The following is an 18314-nucleotide window of genomic DNA, read 5'->3' as shown; positions in this document are numbered from 1 at the left end:
TCTCCAGACACGTGATCCAGGATTAACAGCCACCTAGGGCAGTGCTTGCACTTGCAGACACAGGTCACCGCGGCGCGGTGGGGTGGCTTGGACTGTATCTGGTGCTTGCTGACCCTCCTGGTTATTTTGCAAGCTTTCTCGGCTAACATACATTGGCATGACTTCTATTTTCCTGCTCGTTTGTGCCAGCTGAGAATCTGTCCCAAAGCATTTATAAAGCTGTTGTGAAAGACAGCACTTGACAGTGCATCTGAACTATAAATAGGGTTGGCTTCTTCTCTCCCCTGCAAGACAGATAGTATTACCAACAAAAAAAAACATTCAGCTACCTTGGGACAGGCTTAGAAATTACCAGTTTGCAATGCACACACACGCGCACACACATGCAGGCGAGTAGAGATTTTTATGTGCTCTTGGGTCACATGTGCAGGTCTTTCTCTGTAGGAACAAGGTTTACAACTTTTTAAAGTAAAAAGTAAGATTTTTTTTTCAGTAGTGGAAGGATGCCATCAGTTGAGTGCTCTGTAAATCACCAAAACTCAGGCAACTTGCCATAATATTTTGTGAACTAAAAACATTGCTATTACCTAGCTACTTACTGGGGGCGGAGGGGGTAGTAAGTTGCTACAGACTGTGTGATGATCACACTTTGATTCTTTGCTACCTGAAACTCAGATTGTGTTTTTGCCCCTTTTTTTCTGGCTGATTGAAAGAAACTCAGCACGTACATTACCACTGACTCAAACTGAAGTACAAGCAAAATAACTGTCTGAGAAATCTATATTAAACTTCCAGTATTACACATACAGTTACAAATTACCCAGTCATTCAAGTATTTTCCAAAACAGGATTTCCCAAATGACAGCAAACTGCCCTCTGAACTTTCCACTGGGAAAATACGTGGGCTGGTATTTCTGTCTTTACTGCAGTCACGCCTGGAGACATCACACAACCGAGTAAGGGTGCAGGGAAGGTATGCCTGTATGAACCAACAGGAAAAAATAGGTCCTCGTCTCCAGTGATCTCAGATTATCAAGAGAGGGCTCTGGCTTTTATCCTAGTTCCTATAGCCTACAGTTCTGAAATACTGTGTACACCGTAGCACCGTAACAGTGTGACACAGCTATGGCCCATAAAGCACGAGCTTTGGGCGTGTTATGAGTCATGAAGACTACGTATTTCTTCCTGCAGCTCATTGCTGTGTGTTGTAACTGATGGCCCTGAAACTGTAACTCTGCACATCCCAGGAAAGAGCAGACTACATTTTACCACTCACCGCAGCACAGGAATGCATAGTTCTGCCATTCCCACCTCTTGGACAGGCAGGGCTGGTAAAACTACCCAGGAAGAAACGCCTCTCCAAATGGCACTGAGCTGTACCACCGGCAGGGATAAGCCATTCCCAAAAACGCCTGTGCAGCAAGGAGAGAACCCCTGGTTTCCTTCTGCTCTTCTCTTGCTAGCCTGTGTGGCAAGAAAGTGATGGCACAGTTCAGGTGGCACCTACCTGAGCACTTCAGGACACAAGATTCACATCTACTGAGGAGACTGGCTGCACCTGCAGGACGGACTGCTATTAAAAACTGAAGAAATCAGATTTCAGGCTGCTCTTGGTAATCGTGATGGGCAGATAAGCTTCCTAAATATGCTAAGTGATCTTGAATACAGCTCTCAGGCAGGAAAGAAGAAATATTCATTTTGTAATCTGGCCTTATTATAGCTCCCATGGACCCCGTATTCAGCCAGGAGACCGAATCCCACTAAGCTCTCTGTGTGCCATGAGATACTGAAAATGTTCTGGCCCTTTCTTCCTTTCATCCCCTTGTATTTACTCTGGGAAGAAGGGAGAAAGTGAGTCCCAGTGCTGCTGGTGTGCTCTAACCCATAACTCCAGTTAAGCCCGTAGGAAGGTGAAGGGAGAAGTTTCCTCTCACTGTATTCTGGGCAAATAGGTATTTTCTAGTTTCACTTTGATCGCTTTGAATAACGATGTCTTCCCTATCTGGTAGCAATAAAGCTTCTAAAACACTGAAAGAATATCTAGAAATATATATAAGTACTAAATATTTTTACTCTAGGTCTGAGACAGTTTTAATTCCATCTTCAATAATATAACCTGAACTGTCTGGATAATAGAAGAGTTGTTCTTTGTCAAGCCTGAGCCTGTGGTGGTAAAGTCCTGGCAGCCACCTCTAGCATAGCTGGCCAATTCTAGCATGGACAACCTGCCCGAGATGCCAGTGGGATGCCTGGCTGGCTAACCAGTGCCTTGTGCTGGCGTTGCCCAGGGTTAGCCATACATTTTTGCAGTTGCTTGGATGTGCTGTGGGGCAGAAGCACCATTTACTCCCAGCTTTCTCATTCCTGACCCCAGAGCAAAGCACAGGAGATGCTTATGGGGCTGTCAATCCTCTCCAGCATTGCCAAAGCAGCCTGACACCTCCCCTGGCTTTCAGGAACAGCTTAATTCAGGCTTCGGTACGCAGCGTGAGCCCTATGGCTTCGGCGGCTCTCCCGCTGCCCACACCCATACAGTAACTCTGTAGGCTGCTGTGGTTGCAGCACCAAGCTGTGGATCATCGGGATTCCTGCTGAACAGATCTGTATTTACAGAAAACAAGCTCAGTCCAGCTCAGCCATAGGTGCATATAATCCCCGATGACCAACAAAGCCCAGCCTCTCTGGAAAGCTGGCTCCAAACAAGCGTTTAGGAAGCTGGCAGCTCTCCCCCCGTCACGCTCCTGGCCCAGGGCTTTTATTTTCCATCCTGCCCTTTTTATTCTCCCGTTGCCCTTGCGATGACCTGACGTGCTCCCTTTGTGCTTGGGTGCTGAGCCAGTGCGACCTGCTCGCTCGGCGCCGCTGATTAAATCCAACAACAACATTTTTTCAGAGGTTCTGTCCCAACATATTTCGTTGGGATTTTAAATTCTTTAGATTTCATTCAGCCCATGTGCACCAGAGTGTCACAAGGCTCCGGGCCCAGCTCGCTTGGTCCCAGCCTTGGAAGGGCTCCAGCATCCTCTGCCCAGAGCCGCCAAGGGCTGCAGCAGGCGGGCAGGAGGGGATGGTCTGAACAAAGCAGTCACCCAAATAACGAGCTTCCATGGCTCCCTCTTTCTTCTAACACACAACTGCCCCCGGCCTGTTTCCCCGTTGCTATCAGCTCAAACATCAGTGCCCACAGCAAAGATTGCTAGTACCACCTCGATGCTGAAAGACATCTCTGAAGAGATTGGGGTCTAGTTAACCATGCTGACTGAGTTCTGAAGTCAAAGGCAAAATCCTAATATAACTCTCCCTGGTCCAGGGAAAAGGCCTGGGCAGTGAAACAAAGGAAATGATTTTTTCCCACTAATGTGCCATCCAAACCTTCTGAGGCACTTCTGCTCCATCAAGATTTTCAGAGCTGCATCATGGCTCAGCCCATGCCATACACTACTGTCTTGTGTTTAATTATGTTCTAAACCTAATCAAACATTTAACTACCTGCAGCTTGAAATTGTTCTGTTAGGTTTTAATTTTTCTCTCTCTGCTCCTCTGATCTGCCCCTGTCCCCTCCAGGGATAGTAGCAAACAGCCTGATGGAAAATAAACAGAACACCTGGGAGGAAAGACAGCTCTGGGACACAGAAGGAAAATGGATGAGACAAGACCAAAAAATAAAATAAAATAAAATAAAAGATGTGGATGAAGGAAGGGGAACGAGGGAGGGAGAGGAAAAAATAGCAGTGCTCGGTGGAAGACGGATTGCCAAGGATGGCTTTCTCACTGAAATGTGGACAGAAAGATGTGCTATTAGCTAGGTTCTGCTGCATTATTTTTAAGATTGTACATTGCCTCCTGAGCTCTGCAGATCTTTATGTGACATGCTGAGGAACCAAAAGCCCACTAAGAAGTGTTTTGCTCTGCTAGACGTAGACTGGCAAAACGTCTGTGCTACATCACCCACAGCATAGATATCTGCATCCCCTGAGCGTTGTATCAACTCAGCCTTTTTATCATACAGAGGGGCCTGTAGTTTTTAATGTTTAGCTGGAACTAAGTACAATTGCAGGGATGAGTTCCTTTGCAAACCAGGATCAGATCTCTGTCCTCTGAGATCAGATCAGAGATCAGATCTCTGTCCTCTGTCCATGGCTGTCCTCTTGCGATTCTAGCAGCTCTGACAAAACTAAGCTAACTTGTTTTTTTCAGTTTTGCAATGACGTGAATTCAGCCTAAAAGAGATCTTGGAATAAAAAGCATTTAATAAAAACATATGCTTGCTAGCAAGTTTGGTAATATCACACTGACAAAAGTAGAGATCTGCAAAACACTAAATAATACGAATTTTCAGGGAAGGATATTGCCAAGGCAACAAGCCAGTCCAAATGGAGAATTCTGGGGAAACTAGGCTACTGATGCAATGAATCACACTGCTCAGAGTCTAAACCTTGTCTTCCACTGCTCCCAGCTCCTACCAATGACCAAAAGTTGGGGTTGTTCAGCCTGGAGAAGAGAAGGCTCCAGGGGAACCTTACAGCGGCTTTCCAGCTACAGGATAGCTGGGGAGGGACTCTGTGCTAGGGGTGTACTGACAGGAAAAAGAGAAATGGCTTTAAATTAAAAGAGGGTAGGTTTAGATTAGACATTAGGAAGAAATTCTTTATTCTGAGGGTGGTGAGGCACCGGCACAGGCTGACCAGAGAAGCTGCAGATGCCCCATCCCTGGAGGTGCTCAAGGCCAGGCTGGATGGGGCTTTGGGCAACCTGGTCTGGGGGGAGGTGTCCCTGCCAGTGACAGAGGAGTTGGAACCAGACAGTCTTTAAGGTCCCTTCCAACCCAAACTATCCTATGATAACTCCAAATTTGATTTCTGAACAGACTACATCCTTACGGATCACTTATAACAATCTCTACTACCCTTGTCTGTGACAGAAAAGGCAAGTGATGCTTGTGTGAATACATCAGACCTCAAGGAATATCTGTAGACATCATCTGGAAGGTATAAAAGAGTGGCAGGGGCACGTACTGTTGTAGGCTGCAATCTTTCTGTAATGGTTTTCCCTCAGACAAGGAACAAAGGAAAGCCATTTGTTTGCTATGCAAGTTAGAAGGACTACCTGACACAAGAGAAATCTCTGCATAACCAAGCGCTGCCTCCTTGCCATGACGTGATGAACACAGCGTGTTTGGATTCCCAGTGGGATTTTAGCAGGGTCCCTCAGCCAAGGCCCTTCAAGAAATTAAGCTGCTGTGGGATGAAAGACAGGCAGTCTCAAAAAGGCAACCTGGAAGAGATGCAGAAAGCACAGCAAGAACAGGACAGCTCCCTTATAAGCATCAGTTAAACACACTGGGATTCCTCCTCATGAGCAAAGAAACAAACAAAAAAAAAAGGGCTCAGAAAGCAATGGGACAAAGTCCTGGGATAAAAAGCCATCAAAACAGAGCTGTAGACAAGAAGCGCTGGAACTTACATCCCCTTGGCCACAGATGCTGGGAGGAAGAGTAAATGAGAAGAAATATTGGTGCTGTTTGTCCTTCTCTGTACATTTTTTCCCCTTGGCACCTGCTGCTGGTCACCACCAGAGCTTGGGTACCAGCCTCCCTGGGTCTTTGCTCTTGCCCAGTATGCTCAGAGCAGAAGTCCTGACCAGCAGAGAACATCCAAGAGAAAGTCACAATGGTACCTTCTGATCCAGAGGGAAGACATAACCGTGTGAGGGCATCTTGGACTCCTTCCCGGAGCCAGATCCCTGTAATGAACAGAGTAATAACAAGAGCAAGGACAAGAAGGCTCTTCAGAAAGCATTATTGTGAATTCCCAGGACACTGTATGGATGGGAAGGGCAGAAACATGTTTTTAAGTGTTTTTGAGATGAGCTGTGAGTTAAATTGGATGGCTGACAACAGCTAGGAGCAATAACCATTCTCGCTGTGTGGGACAGTGTTTGCCCGGATGCCTAAGGAGGACTATGAAAGCTATGAATGCTGTAAAGCCCCTCTGCAAATGCTGAAACCGACACCAGCAGCACACAGCTAAAACTGCAAGAGTCCAGCAAGAAGGAGGCTCAGCACAGCCCAAGCTAACCCGAAAGGATCGCTGCTTCTACAAGGAGTTCCTCTGAGCACATCACTGGAGGGGGACTTCAGCACAGGACTAAAGTGGAACAGTGCAGGCTTGGGAAGAGGCAGTCCAGGCCAGTCCTAAAGGAAAAAAATACGCAATTTTTCCAGAGGAAAAACACACAAACCAGCCTTCAGCCACGTGCCACCAAGAGGGCTGGGAGCAAAACGGCCGAGTAGATGACGTGATGTTGAAAGCAGGTGAGCAGTGTGAGTGCAGACAAGGAAGGCAAAAAATGCTCCACCCTGAGCCTAATTCCTCATTCCTTTGATCACAGGTCCTATACATCATGGAATAAAAAGAAAAAAAGAGGGAAAGAGGTGGTCAAATGAGTGAAATGTATGGGTGTTTCTCCAACAGGGTAGGACCAGGCAATCGAGGGCAAAGAGGTGCAGATAAACATTTCTAAGACCAGCTCCAAGATTTTATCAGCTGATTCAATACAAGCATGAGGAAAGACTCTCAGAGGTCAATCCTTTTCCCTTATTACTGGGAAGCAATGTTTATGCCACAGGGTTTAAGGACAGACACACTTAAGCCAAATGATTGAGGGATGAACTCACTGGCTTCCTTTGTCATAAAAAGGAGCTATTCAGCAGTGATAGCAGCTCTGGATAAAACTCCTGCCAGGAGATGGGAATCTTCTTAACTGGGCACTGAGGAGATTCACCATAGTCCATGTCCTCTCCCTGCATGGGCCACAAGAACATGCCCAGGGCTACTAGGGGTTATCTCCTATCTTTTTTTTTTGGTAAGGGAGCTGTGGCAGCTGGAGAAGTTGTATGTGGAGTTTATAAATTTCAAAATAACTCCAAGGCTTGTTTGATTTTCTGGCTATTTAGTGATACAACATCTCACATTGACCTCGACCCTCCTTGTGTCTGGAAAACTCAAAGCAAAAGCTTCAGCAAAGGGAGCTTTACAAAAGCTGGAGTAATCCAAATGAAGACATTCTTCACACACCTCTTCTTGCCATGCAATGTGATGAGAGAGAAAATTCATCTAATGATAAAAATAGCCTAAACCTCTCATTTGCTGACAGTCTCCAATCTTGTAGTTAAAATAAGCTGTGAACTCTGCAGGGCAGGGACCATCTTGTTTGTTTTCATAGTGGTCAGCATGCCAGGGCACCAATCCCTGGGGGACTCTCAGTGCTTGAAAGCTTGCCACAATTAAACCTGAATTAAACTAATTACTCCACAATAACTTAGCAGAGAACAGAAAAGATGTTACCACTGAGAAGAAAATAAACCATCGACTGAGCAGCAGAAGTCCTGAGAAGCACTGGGGACATCAGCGTAACAAGCTTTGCAAAACACAGTGCTAATTATCATCTGCCTGTACAAGTTTTTTGAGTGGCCACATCCCCAAGCTGTCAAACCTTGCTCCAAGATGTAAATTATAAAATAGCTGGTTGTGAGATCTCGCCCCCTTACCTGACATCATTCCCTCCATGGGCAAAGGATCCAAAACAGGCTGTTAAGATCTGGAGGAAGTGGAAAAGTAGATGGACCTGAGACGTGTCTTTCTCTTCCTTGTCCTCTTCCACAGGATCTTCTGCGGGCCGGTTAGGATCTGCGAGCTCAGAGGCCAGCTTCATTTCCACTCCACCTTCTTCAGCCTCGATCTCTGCCTCAGCCACTGCATTGCAATAACTGGAGTAGCTGTCGTAGCGAACTCGTTTCTTCGAGTAGGACACTGTGTCTCCCACTAACTTCTCACTGTCCTCCGGAGTGGATGTATCTGCTGCCTTAAAGGAGGAATGCACAGGCATGCCACAAATAGCAGCTGTGTAACAGGTATAGCTGTTGTTGCGTCGTAACAGTTTGTAGTTGTTTTCTTGAGCGGGCCTCTCGTCGGTGGACCTGTCCAGGTGCATTTTGTGTAGCAAGTCTTTGTATAAACCTGAGTCCTTGTGCACAGTGTGATAGACGTGGCCGTCGCTCCTCACCTGGCCATCGAAGCTGAAGGTGCCATTGGAGACAGGTGATTTCACAGAGGTGTGCGTCATAGAAAAGGCCCTTCCTAAAAAAGGCAGAGATTTAGAGTTGTTACTGCTCTGAAGTGCGACTTGGAAGCCCCCTCCCACTTCACAGGATGATAGAATAAGTGTAAATGACTAAAACAACAGCCATCCTAGGGTACGGGACAAAGAAGATTAATTTGCTATACACACTTTAAATAACAGAAGAGTCAATCCAGCGTGAAATAAATTCTGCCATCGAAAGATGGGAGTACAACAAAAGTACAAAAAAAGTTTTGTTCCAGCACTGGGTCTCCCACAGACATGCAGGAGGACCTGCAGCAAGCCACTGAGAACCAAGGTGATATTTGAATCCTAAATCCTCAGTTTTTTGGAAAACTCACTTCTGCAAAAATTCTGGATTTGTAAAATAAGCTCTTCTTTTTCTCAGATTTTGTCTGCTTTGGATACGCATACTAAGTACATCAGAAAAGGCGGTCTTACTGCAATTTGATACTGAATATGAGGTCACTTTTCAAATGCACCTATATTTAAGAGACACTTGCACAACTTAAAAAAAAAAAAAAGAAAAAAGAAAACAAAAAAGCTCACATTCTGCAAAAGTATTTCCTCAGCTATTCAAGTGCTTTACATATTTTATTTCTATAAGCATGGTTATTCCCAATGTATACATTTAACATCACTGAATGCTGTAGAATTTGTACCACAGCTAAGCTGGTATTTCTGAAGAAACTCTTCACTTCCTGACTCCCCACATTTCCACTGTGCAACATTCACAACTGTTTTAGCTAGTTCTGAAGTGGAAGCGCGCACTCAAAGAGCTTCCCGTCATGAATATTTGATTTTGTGAGAATCAAATATTTACTAACCAAATGATGGGGTTGTGTAGATGTCACTAAGTGCTACCAGAGTCAACAGACTGCAAGTGGGTGGCAGGGGGGTGATCCTGCCACACAGAACAGAAAGAACTTTATGCACGCTAGCATACTTCTCGTGAATATATTTTCAGAAAACAATGCATGAGATTCTTCTAGTGGACATGCTCCAAATGGTCATACATTTGTCAACTAAAACCCAAACCTTTTCATCTCCTGAGGGAACACACTGGTAATCTTTGTGGCTGAATTTAACCTTCGTACATCAGCTGTTTGTGTTCTCTATATTTTTCCATTGCTTAAAAGGACAGAAGTACCATTAAGAACATCAAGTAAAGCAGAAAGTAATTTCTGCTTTCGGCTGTTTATAAAATGCACATTCAGACGAAAAAAATTTAATTGTTTACAAGTCCTTTCTAGAAAATGTCACCTGTAAATGAGAATATTTCTCAACAAGTGGTGAAGAGGGATTAGAGATGGAAATTCCAAACACTAACTCCGTTTACCACAGAGACCTACTTGCTGCAAGAAACCCTGTCAAAACAAGGGGAAGATACACCCTCTGCGTTGTCTTAGTTTCTTACCGTATGGTACACGTGGATGGTTTCCATTCGCAATAGTATCTGATGCCCCAGCAGCTTCTGTTGCTGAACCAGTAAGGGGAATTGAGCTCTCGTCAGATGTTTTGGCACCAGGAAGCTCTTTAAAGACTGGTGTTTCTTCATCTTGAATTTTATCAAGACTTTCATCTGATATCCTTGACAGTGCAGCATCTTTCTTTAACCGGCCTAAGGAAACAACAGGACTGTAATTTTAAACCCAACCTCTCTGTCTCGCTGCTTATGTTTCCAGTGTTTGCATCAATGGCATAGATCCATGTGGATACAATAGCTTGGCTTTGTTTCATACACATTTTTTATTTATTTCTAACACCTAACTTCACTAAATTCATCTGAGAAAATGCTAGAGCATCCTATAACTTCACCGACATAGGTACCTGAAAGTAAAACACCGAGCTACTCATTTATTAATTAAATCTGAAACTTTTCTCTGTGTTTTTAATGCAGTGTTTGCTGAAAATAGCAAAGCAAACAAGCAAAACACTGCTAGGCTAAAAGCTGCGATCAGTTCAGTTTACTGTAAAGTTAAAGAAGTCACTTGAAGATAATCGTTCTGCCAGGTTTCTCTGTTCAACTTTTCCTTAACAAAATATAAAACAGATTATATTCCAGGATTTATTTTCCTGTTTCTGCAAGACTGTGGAAGATGTAAGCACTGCAATGGATTGCCTAAAGAAGTTTTGAATTTCTTCCACTGCAGGTTTTTAGGAGCAGGTTACACAAACACATGAGGAACAGCTTCAGCACACCCTGCCTGTGGGTGGGGACTGGACTAGATGACCTCTCAAGGGCACTTGAGTTCCAAAATGAAATTTTCCACCATTCGATATTACCCGCGTTTCATCACGCAGCTACTTACTTTCTATTTTTCTCTTCATCCAGGGACACACGAAAATCCAAACTAAGACAGCAAATACTAAGGATACGCCGATTGATATCAGAGCAATGGCCCACATTGGCAATATCAGTCCTAATACTGTGAAGACACAAATAAAACCCAAACAAACTGTGAATTAGCATGACTTAGTTATCTCAAGCAATGGAAGAGCAGTCACGCAGAAGACCGTGTTCACCATCTATTCAAACCCAGCATGAATGAGCTGTTCATTTTTAAGATATATGTTAGAAACAGCAAGTATTCAAAAGGCCCAGGCCTCCAGGTCTCTGTGACCCCACCGTAACCTCATTTCCAAAACATCCATACCAGGGCTGCTAAAACAAGTTTGTCGGGACTGTATATACTAATGCATGTTAAACTGTGTTGCCCATTAGGGTAAGTATTTTCCCGACCTTTGCTCTGGTCAATAAATCCTGCTGCTTAGCTTAATCTGAGCCATTATCTGCTTATGATAATAGCTTAATGTAGCACTTCAGAGCTGAGGTTTCAGCCCTGCTATGCGCAATCATGCAAACAACTTGTGCTCCTCTAAGCACTGCCTGGCTTCTGTTCCCCCAGCACATTTCCTTGCTCTTGTTCAATTAAATAGTGTGACCAGTCCCTAGATGAAGAAAGAGTTTGGACTCTGACTTTTCAAACCTGCCTGTGTGTGTGCCTATCTTGAAATCCATGTGGTTGATTCATACTTGTTAGTAAACGTTGCCTGGACAGAAGCCTTGGAGAGTAAATATATATTGTAAACATATATTTCCTATGTATCAAAAACACAGTCCCACCTTCTCATTCACGCTCTTTAGAGACTGCTAAGCTGAAACAAAAGGGACATTAAGATTCTTATTTCTTTTATTTTGCTTAATGAGTCACTGCAGACTGCCTGACCTACTTCTGCAGTACAATTAGTCAGGAAATGTTGGTTATACAGCTGATTTACTGTGAAACATCTTGGATACCTAGCCAACGAGGATTTTGACTTAAGAAAAAATCAGAGCTGAGTTATGCTTCCTTTAAAGAGGGAACTTTGCAAGCTTTTCATTCACTTCAGAGATGTTATGCTATCAAGCAGAGTCTACAGAATGCATTTATTTAGTTCTTCAGGTTTTAGAGCAAATGGATTTCTATTCAAAAAAGGTCCTTTTCTAAGTCTTTTTTTAATTCAGGGGATATATTCAGGAGTCTCCCTTCACTTGCATGATCATTCATGGCTCTGGGCAATAAGCTCACCTAAAGATAACATTCAATGACCAGACTCTTCAATAAAGTAGTTGAGAGCATTGAACATCTTTTATTTTTCTGAACTCTCTTACTGCAAGTGTGTGTTTAAATACATGTTGCTTAAATAAAGTAAAACACACAAATATAAATATAAATTCACATAAAAATATACAAATGTGCAAAAAAATATAAATACAAATAAAGTTAGAGTGACAAAAATGATGCATCATTTCCTTCTACTGAGTCGCAATGAAAAAACACGGCACCCAAGACAGAAGATGCATTAAATGCAGAAACAGGCTTGGGGCTTCTTATCATTGAAGGGAAATAAAGAAGTAAATTTAATTAATAGGAGCTGTGCCAGATTTGCCAGAACAGTGACTCTGTTGATTTCAGTGGTGTTACAGCATTAGATGTAGGGCATACAGCCTCCCTGACCGCTCTGGACTTTCCCTCCTTTCTGTATGTATCTGCAGTACCACTGAGAGCTCAAATACAGCTATTTAAATTCAGATATATGAAGCCAAACTGGGAGCTTGATATTTGCCTTTCCTCTAAAGAGGATTTTTTTCCTACCTGTGCCTTGCCCCTGTAAACAGAGTGATCAAGAGGGAGTAACAAAAACTCACGCACAAATGGAAGCACATGCAAATAAATGGCTTACTCTTGCCCTCATTAACTCCTAACAAAGAAAAGAGCTGTGCAGCACTCACAGTTATATGCCAGCATGCCGGTGGAGCATCGTTACACAAAACTAACATGACACCGTGGCTGCAGGAAGCCTCCCTGCTAGGCCTCCCGCGGCAGACAGCTCACTCACCTGGCGCTCCCGTGTACATGATGGAAAACACATTAATAGCGATGGTAGCAGCATAGAACACTGGAAGTGCGCGGAGACCATTGGGCACGGGGTCTTCCTGCAGAGAAACCAGGAAAAAAAGGGAAGCATTAGCAGATTAACGTCAGCATGAGCCAACATGAGGAAAACACGTGCCCCCAAGCCAGTGTCAGGCAGCTGGAACCTTCAGAACGATGCTGAGGCAAGGATGTTGACCCGTGTGGTTACACCTGAAGCCACAACACTGGTCTTGGCCAGCGCCAGCAGTCTGGGGAAGCTCAACACTGGTCATGGGCACCATGGGTTATAGCTTCAGGTCTGCTGCAGACCTGCTGGCTTTAATTCTCACACCTGGGGGGCCAAGCTTCTTTCTGTGAGTGTTTTCCTTCACAGGGGGCTGTTCCAGTTGCCACATCGAGCATTTTACCTGAAGCTAGCACATGGCTGTGCCTCGCTGTCCGGCGCAGAGCTCAGAGGTGGGCACAGGAGGCAGGCGGCCACCATGGCCTCGTGCCTCTGCTGCTCACAAGCTGACAGCGCAGCGGAAATGCACCATGCAAAGTGTGGAAAAAACCTTTGTGAAGAGAAAGCTTTGGCCCTTTGACAGGCTCCGTGTGGTTGGGAAGAGCCTGGCGAAACCAAGGGCTGGTTAGTCAGGTTTTGTTTTTTTGCTGCTACGAGCAACAAAAGGCAGTGGAGAGCAGGGTGCAGTGGTCTCACGCCACTCTACGCAGGGGCATGCATACAAGGGCACATTCCTGTGACTTTGGTGATTAATTTCCTAAGCTGCTAGGTTTTGAACATAACAGAGGAACTTTTTTCCCTAGAATATCTTGTCCTTCGTGCAGCTTGAGTCATTTTAAATTCAAAGCTGTGTCCGTTCAGACTTATCATCTGCTTTTATCACTGACATTTATTTACATCAGAACTAAAGAACGATGAAGCTGGGGTTACAGGTGGTGTTATTTATAGCAAAAGAATTAATTCCTGATCTATTTAAGCTCCCTGTATAACCACAAACATAGTGTCCCTTATTTTAGGTCCTTGTCATGTGTTGTACTCCCCCATTTTAGCATGCTGAATGGTGTGAGAAAAATAGAAAGAGCAAATAAAAGTACTCTGGTTTCCAGCCCTTGCAGGGTGGCAAGCAAAACGTCATCTACACTGGAGACAGGCAGACTGATGCTACCTCAAAGTTGCCACTTCTGACTGAGGTCACTAAAACACATTGATTCAAATTTCTTGAGAATCTAGGAATACACAGATGCCTGTCTTCTAATATCTGATGCACTAGAAAACCAAAGCTTAGAATTTCTGTGAAATATTAATGAGAGTATCTCCCAGTGAGGACTATTCTTTTTAAATAACAGTTTGAATTGCTATCATGAGGCTAAGTCAAGGCCAAGAACTTTGTACTAATAAACCAGCATCTCAATGTATCATCTTTCAATGAAACATAATACACAATATCAATTAGCTTCTGATGCACTTGGATAGCACTTTCGAAACCTCAGATATGTGTTTTGTTACTTACTCTGAGCTTTTAGAATCGCTAAGAGCAAATAGAGTTCCAACAGCTAGACAAAAAATGACAGGTCTCCTATCCAAAAAGCAAGCCACAGACTTTCAACCCTGTGGAAATGCCAGCACTCAAATGACAGGCTAGAACACAGTCTTCGTAACAAACGTTCATTATAACGGTGAGATTCATTTACCTTCTTTAAAATGAAGAATCTAATCAGCACAAAGAGTATTCCGGACATCAAGCCAGACAGCAGTGGGGAAATAAACCAAGAGGCAACTGTGTTGAAAAAAAAAAGAAAGAAAAGAACATGAAATATATAACATACTTGCATAATAGTTAAGCAGCTAGTGGTCAGTGAGCAATGCATTCAGAGATGTTCTTGTACTGTACATCTGGAAAGAATATTCCAGATATTTACTTATAACTGGAGCAGCTCAATTACCACTGACAGTTGTGAAAGCTAAAGTAATGCTTGGCACTATTAGAAACGTCAGCCAAAACATTTCCAGATAATTTTGCAAGTTTAGTTATCAAATTAATCAGGAAAATTTCTTCCTGGCTGATGCAGAGCGGACCAATAGAACCCCTGTCATTTCCTAATCACCATGACTGTGAGTGGTGCAAGCAAGTGGGAAAAACTGCATCTAGTAGGATGCCATGCTGCTCACAGGGTAAAAGTCTTGATTTCCAAAATGCCACTGCATCCACTGCAGTGAACAATGTGCATAAATTTTTTTGCGGGCAAGATTTGCAAGTGTTCAGGACTGATTTAGCTGAAGTGGGTGGCAAAACTCCCACTGATTTCAATAAAAGAGGATTAGGGCAGCGCTCTGGAAATCTTACCCAGAGTGATTTATTGTTTGTGACACAGTTAACAGATTGATTCTGCTGTCATCTCAGGCTTGCTACAAACTTTATTTTACTTTTGACAGGTTTAAAAGAAAAAACGCCTTACTCTAGCTTCTCTAAAGCTCAACTCTATTTCCATGCCTTCAACCTCAAGTCCTTTTAATGCAGGGTTTAGGCTGTGTCTTGGGTTACAAGGCTTACAAAACAACACAGAAACCTCCTTAACATCCCTGCTTGGCGATGCTGACCGCGGCAGTGGGAGGCTGTGATTTAAGCATGTGCTGCGCGCCCAGCTTTCACCTCCCTGGAGCTGGTGGGTGGAGAAACATGACGGTGGACATTCACATGATGGCTAGCATCGCTCAGAGCGAGAACGGGGTGGTATGAGCTGCTACAAAAACAACTGCAAGAGGAGTGTCACCTTGAAGCACATGTCTGGGAGGCACAATGTCTCCTCTTCAGCTTACTGCTGGGGAAGCACAACTTGAGTTTTACCCCTTTCATGGGTAAAATGCAAGTGCTGCAGCCCTTAGGTAGAAAATAATTTAAGAAGGGAGTGCTACTAGCACAGGGCACATTTTGGAGAAAGCTTCCGCAGTCAGTGCACGCTGTTTGACATACCCTGCCGCATTAAAGGAAATGGCAATTACCAATCTTGACAAGCTGCATCCACTGGACTCCCTGTGTGCCAATTGCGACGAGGGAAAAGCCAATTGTAGCACCTACGATGCAATGGGTCCCCGATATTGGGAGTTTCAAGAAAGATGCGATCAGCTGCCAAACAGCAGAACCTAGAAAGTGAAGGAGGGGGGGAAAAAACACAAGCTGTAAACAACAATAGTAACAGTAGTGTCACGCAGAAAATTCTTAGCCACGTACCCACGTTCTTTTACGAGCACTGCCTACGCTCCACATGCACAATGGAGATCTCCCAAAGAGAGTTTTGTTCCTGCTCTGTCTCTAAAAGCAGACACTGTGACAGTCTAATAGCAGCTTTGAACACTCCATCTTCTTTCCATTTTTTTATTACTAAAGCACTTAACGCTGCACAACAGGTCTGCTCTTTTTTGAAGGCTTTCACTATTTTTCACTATTTAGCCCATCAGACTGAATATGCAAACAGCTCCCGGTTTCAAGCTTAGAAAGCTCATTAAGCTTAGAAAACCTCATTCTTGGGAGATGAACCTGGAAGTCTCCAAGAGATCAGTGTCAGGAGAAGTGTCACAGTTTCACCGATGCACCACCCATGCTCCTGAATTCAGATGCTACCAGGAAACGTCTCAAATCCTGGCTCAGGGAGTATTTGGGCCTCTTCTCAGTGGTGCGTGGCCACTGTCCAGAGTCCTCTGCAGGAAAAGCAGACTGAGGAGGGTGAGAGGATGCTCTCACCACCTTCATTTGCAGCACTGGACAACTCAGGCTGTCGGAAACAAAAAGAACCCTAGCACCACAGAGCAGGCCTTGTATTTTCAGTAGTTGGATCAGACAGACAGCTGTTGGACACCCAGCTCCATGCCTCAACCCAGTTTCACACTGAAGCACAAAATGTCCTAGAAGGACCCATGTTCCCTGCTCCTCTCGTGTGGGAAGACCAAAATCATTTTGGCGGTGACTCAGGTTTTCTGTTGATCTCGCCCAATATTAGAGAACTCTTAGCATCTCTTCTTGATCTTGAGACTTTAGGGTCTTGAGAGGAAATCTTTGTGTGCTCAGAAGCTCCAATAGCAGCAATCAAACTGCAGCGAAAGATCCTGTAATTTCTGGCTCATGCCACCAGCCTCAACAGACCTGCAGCAGACATGGGTGACAAAGCCAGGCCACTGAACACACGCTGTCACCCAAACCCCAGCCTCCATCCTCAGCTCTACCAGCAGAGGATGGCTTGAAGCTCTTGAAACAGAGCCTGGTTACATAGCAGGGTACAAAAGCACCGAAAAAGAGCTGCGATGAGGTTTTGCAGCTCCACAACAAAGGCATCGAGAAGAGAGAGAGCAAGGAGCCAGTTCCTGATGCCTCCTGAAGCTGCACAACGTCCCTTGTGCAAGGAACTAGGAGCGATGCCAGAGGGGAGGCATGGCAAGGGAGCAGCACTGGCAAGAGAGGCTGGTGAAGACAGATGGGAAGATAGAGACAAATGAAGAGAAGAATGCTAGGTATACCTATAAAAAAGATTCAGGGGCTGCTTTGTCACTTCAGACAAGCTGTTGTAAGGTCAGCTTTCCCCCTTACAAATACCGAACTGCTCAGCCTCGCCAGACCAACTTGCTGGCATCGTATGCAGCTAGGTTTGGAAGTCAACCAGTTTGTAAAACTGCCCTCCCCTGGGGCACTGTCCCAAAACAACTGGTACTCCTATCACTCTCGGAAATTCTAGATCAAACAAGGAACACCTGCTCTTTAATGTTTTGGCCTCTCTTCCCCTACGCTAAAATAAAAATAAGTACACTTTGAAACCTTTGACATGAACTTAAGAGACCAGCAAGTGGAAGTGAGGTGAAAGGGAAAACACATGGTAGCATCTGTAAAGAGCCAAGCAAACAAATAGATGTCTGCCACAAATAGGGAATTACAAAAAAATCATTTTTTTTTTTTTAAAAAAAAAAGGAGAATGCATCCGAGTCATAAAGTGCAAATGTGTGGAGAGGGGTGGGTTTTTTTGGAGGGAAAAGAGGGAGTATGGAGCTATTTCTCACTTAATCAGCTTCATCTAGAACACAAACAGAAGGGAAAGTGGTAGAGGACTCACAGATGGTCTGAGGAGGATAAGGTGTGGTCTAAAGAAGTTTAAGTGAGAAAAAATACATATATATAAATTAAGCCAGAGGAAAATTTTCCTCTGGGGCTAGAAATGCCCAAAGCCAGGCACCTGAACTATCAACATCAGGCCTCAACTTGTCTGCAGTGTAAAATGCATGCTCACAGGCTTTGCAAAGCCACCCCAGAAGCCAGAAGGCTCGCTAGAGTTTCTCCTGGCCCATGACACAAATAGTCTAGCACAGCAGCAGCTTAACAGCAAGAGTCCCCAACCTCCGAGCGCCCAACAAACGTTCTGGTAGGTCTCATTACAAAATGTTACGCTGCAAAATGTGGGCACGGGTTATGTCATCCCCAGACCATCTCATCACTCCCTGCTTCCTTCTCTTTTACAGGCGGTGCTTGCCCTGAAAATCACCGCCTGCTGTTTGCTGCAAGCATCAGAAGATCTTCCAGCAACATCTGGAAAGAGGACACTGAGGCTGGCGGTCTCTTCCAGACTCATTTAAGCCTCATCAAAATTCAGAAGCTAACTGATGGAAACATGATCACGATGCATGAGAGAAAAGGGGGGGAAATGCAGAGGGAAAAGAGAACAAGGAAAAGAAAACATACAGGAAGGCTCAGAGAAAACACAACAAAACAT

General features: G+C 44.3%; 1 protein-coding gene across 7 annotated transcripts in view; it reads right to left on the bottom strand.

The window, feature by feature from the left end:
* SLC20A2 (solute carrier family 20 member 2) overlaps positions 1-18314 on the bottom strand; it is a 54731-nt gene that overhangs the window by 9650 nt on the left and 26767 nt on the right. For all 7 annotated transcript variants that reach the window (XR_004750189.1, XM_035323940.1, XM_035323945.1 and 4 more), the window contains exons 3-8: positions 15565-15705; positions 14256-14341; positions 12523-12619; positions 10452-10568; positions 9557-9760; positions 7550-8138 (exon numbers count right to left, since the gene is read on the bottom strand). Coding sequence is in view for 6 of the 7 variants with exons in the window: in XM_035323940.1 (XP_035179831.1) it covers positions 7550-8138; positions 9557-9760; positions 10452-10568; positions 12523-12619; positions 14256-14341; positions 15565-15705 (1234 nt within the window). In the remaining variant the exon portion in view is untranslated. The remainder of the gene's footprint in view (positions 1-7549; positions 8139-9556; positions 9761-10451; positions 10569-12522; positions 12620-14255; positions 14342-15564; positions 15706-18314) is intronic.

The sequence above is a fragment of the Oxyura jamaicensis genome, chromosome 4 (assembly GCF_011077185.1).
Source record: "Oxyura jamaicensis isolate SHBP4307 breed ruddy duck chromosome 4, BPBGC_Ojam_1.0, whole genome shotgun sequence".
NCBI lineage: Eukaryota > Metazoa > Chordata > Aves > Anseriformes > Anatidae > Oxyura > Oxyura jamaicensis.
The sequence above is the reverse complement of the archived record's forward strand: the minus strand, read 5'-3'. Positions and strand labels throughout refer to the sequence as shown.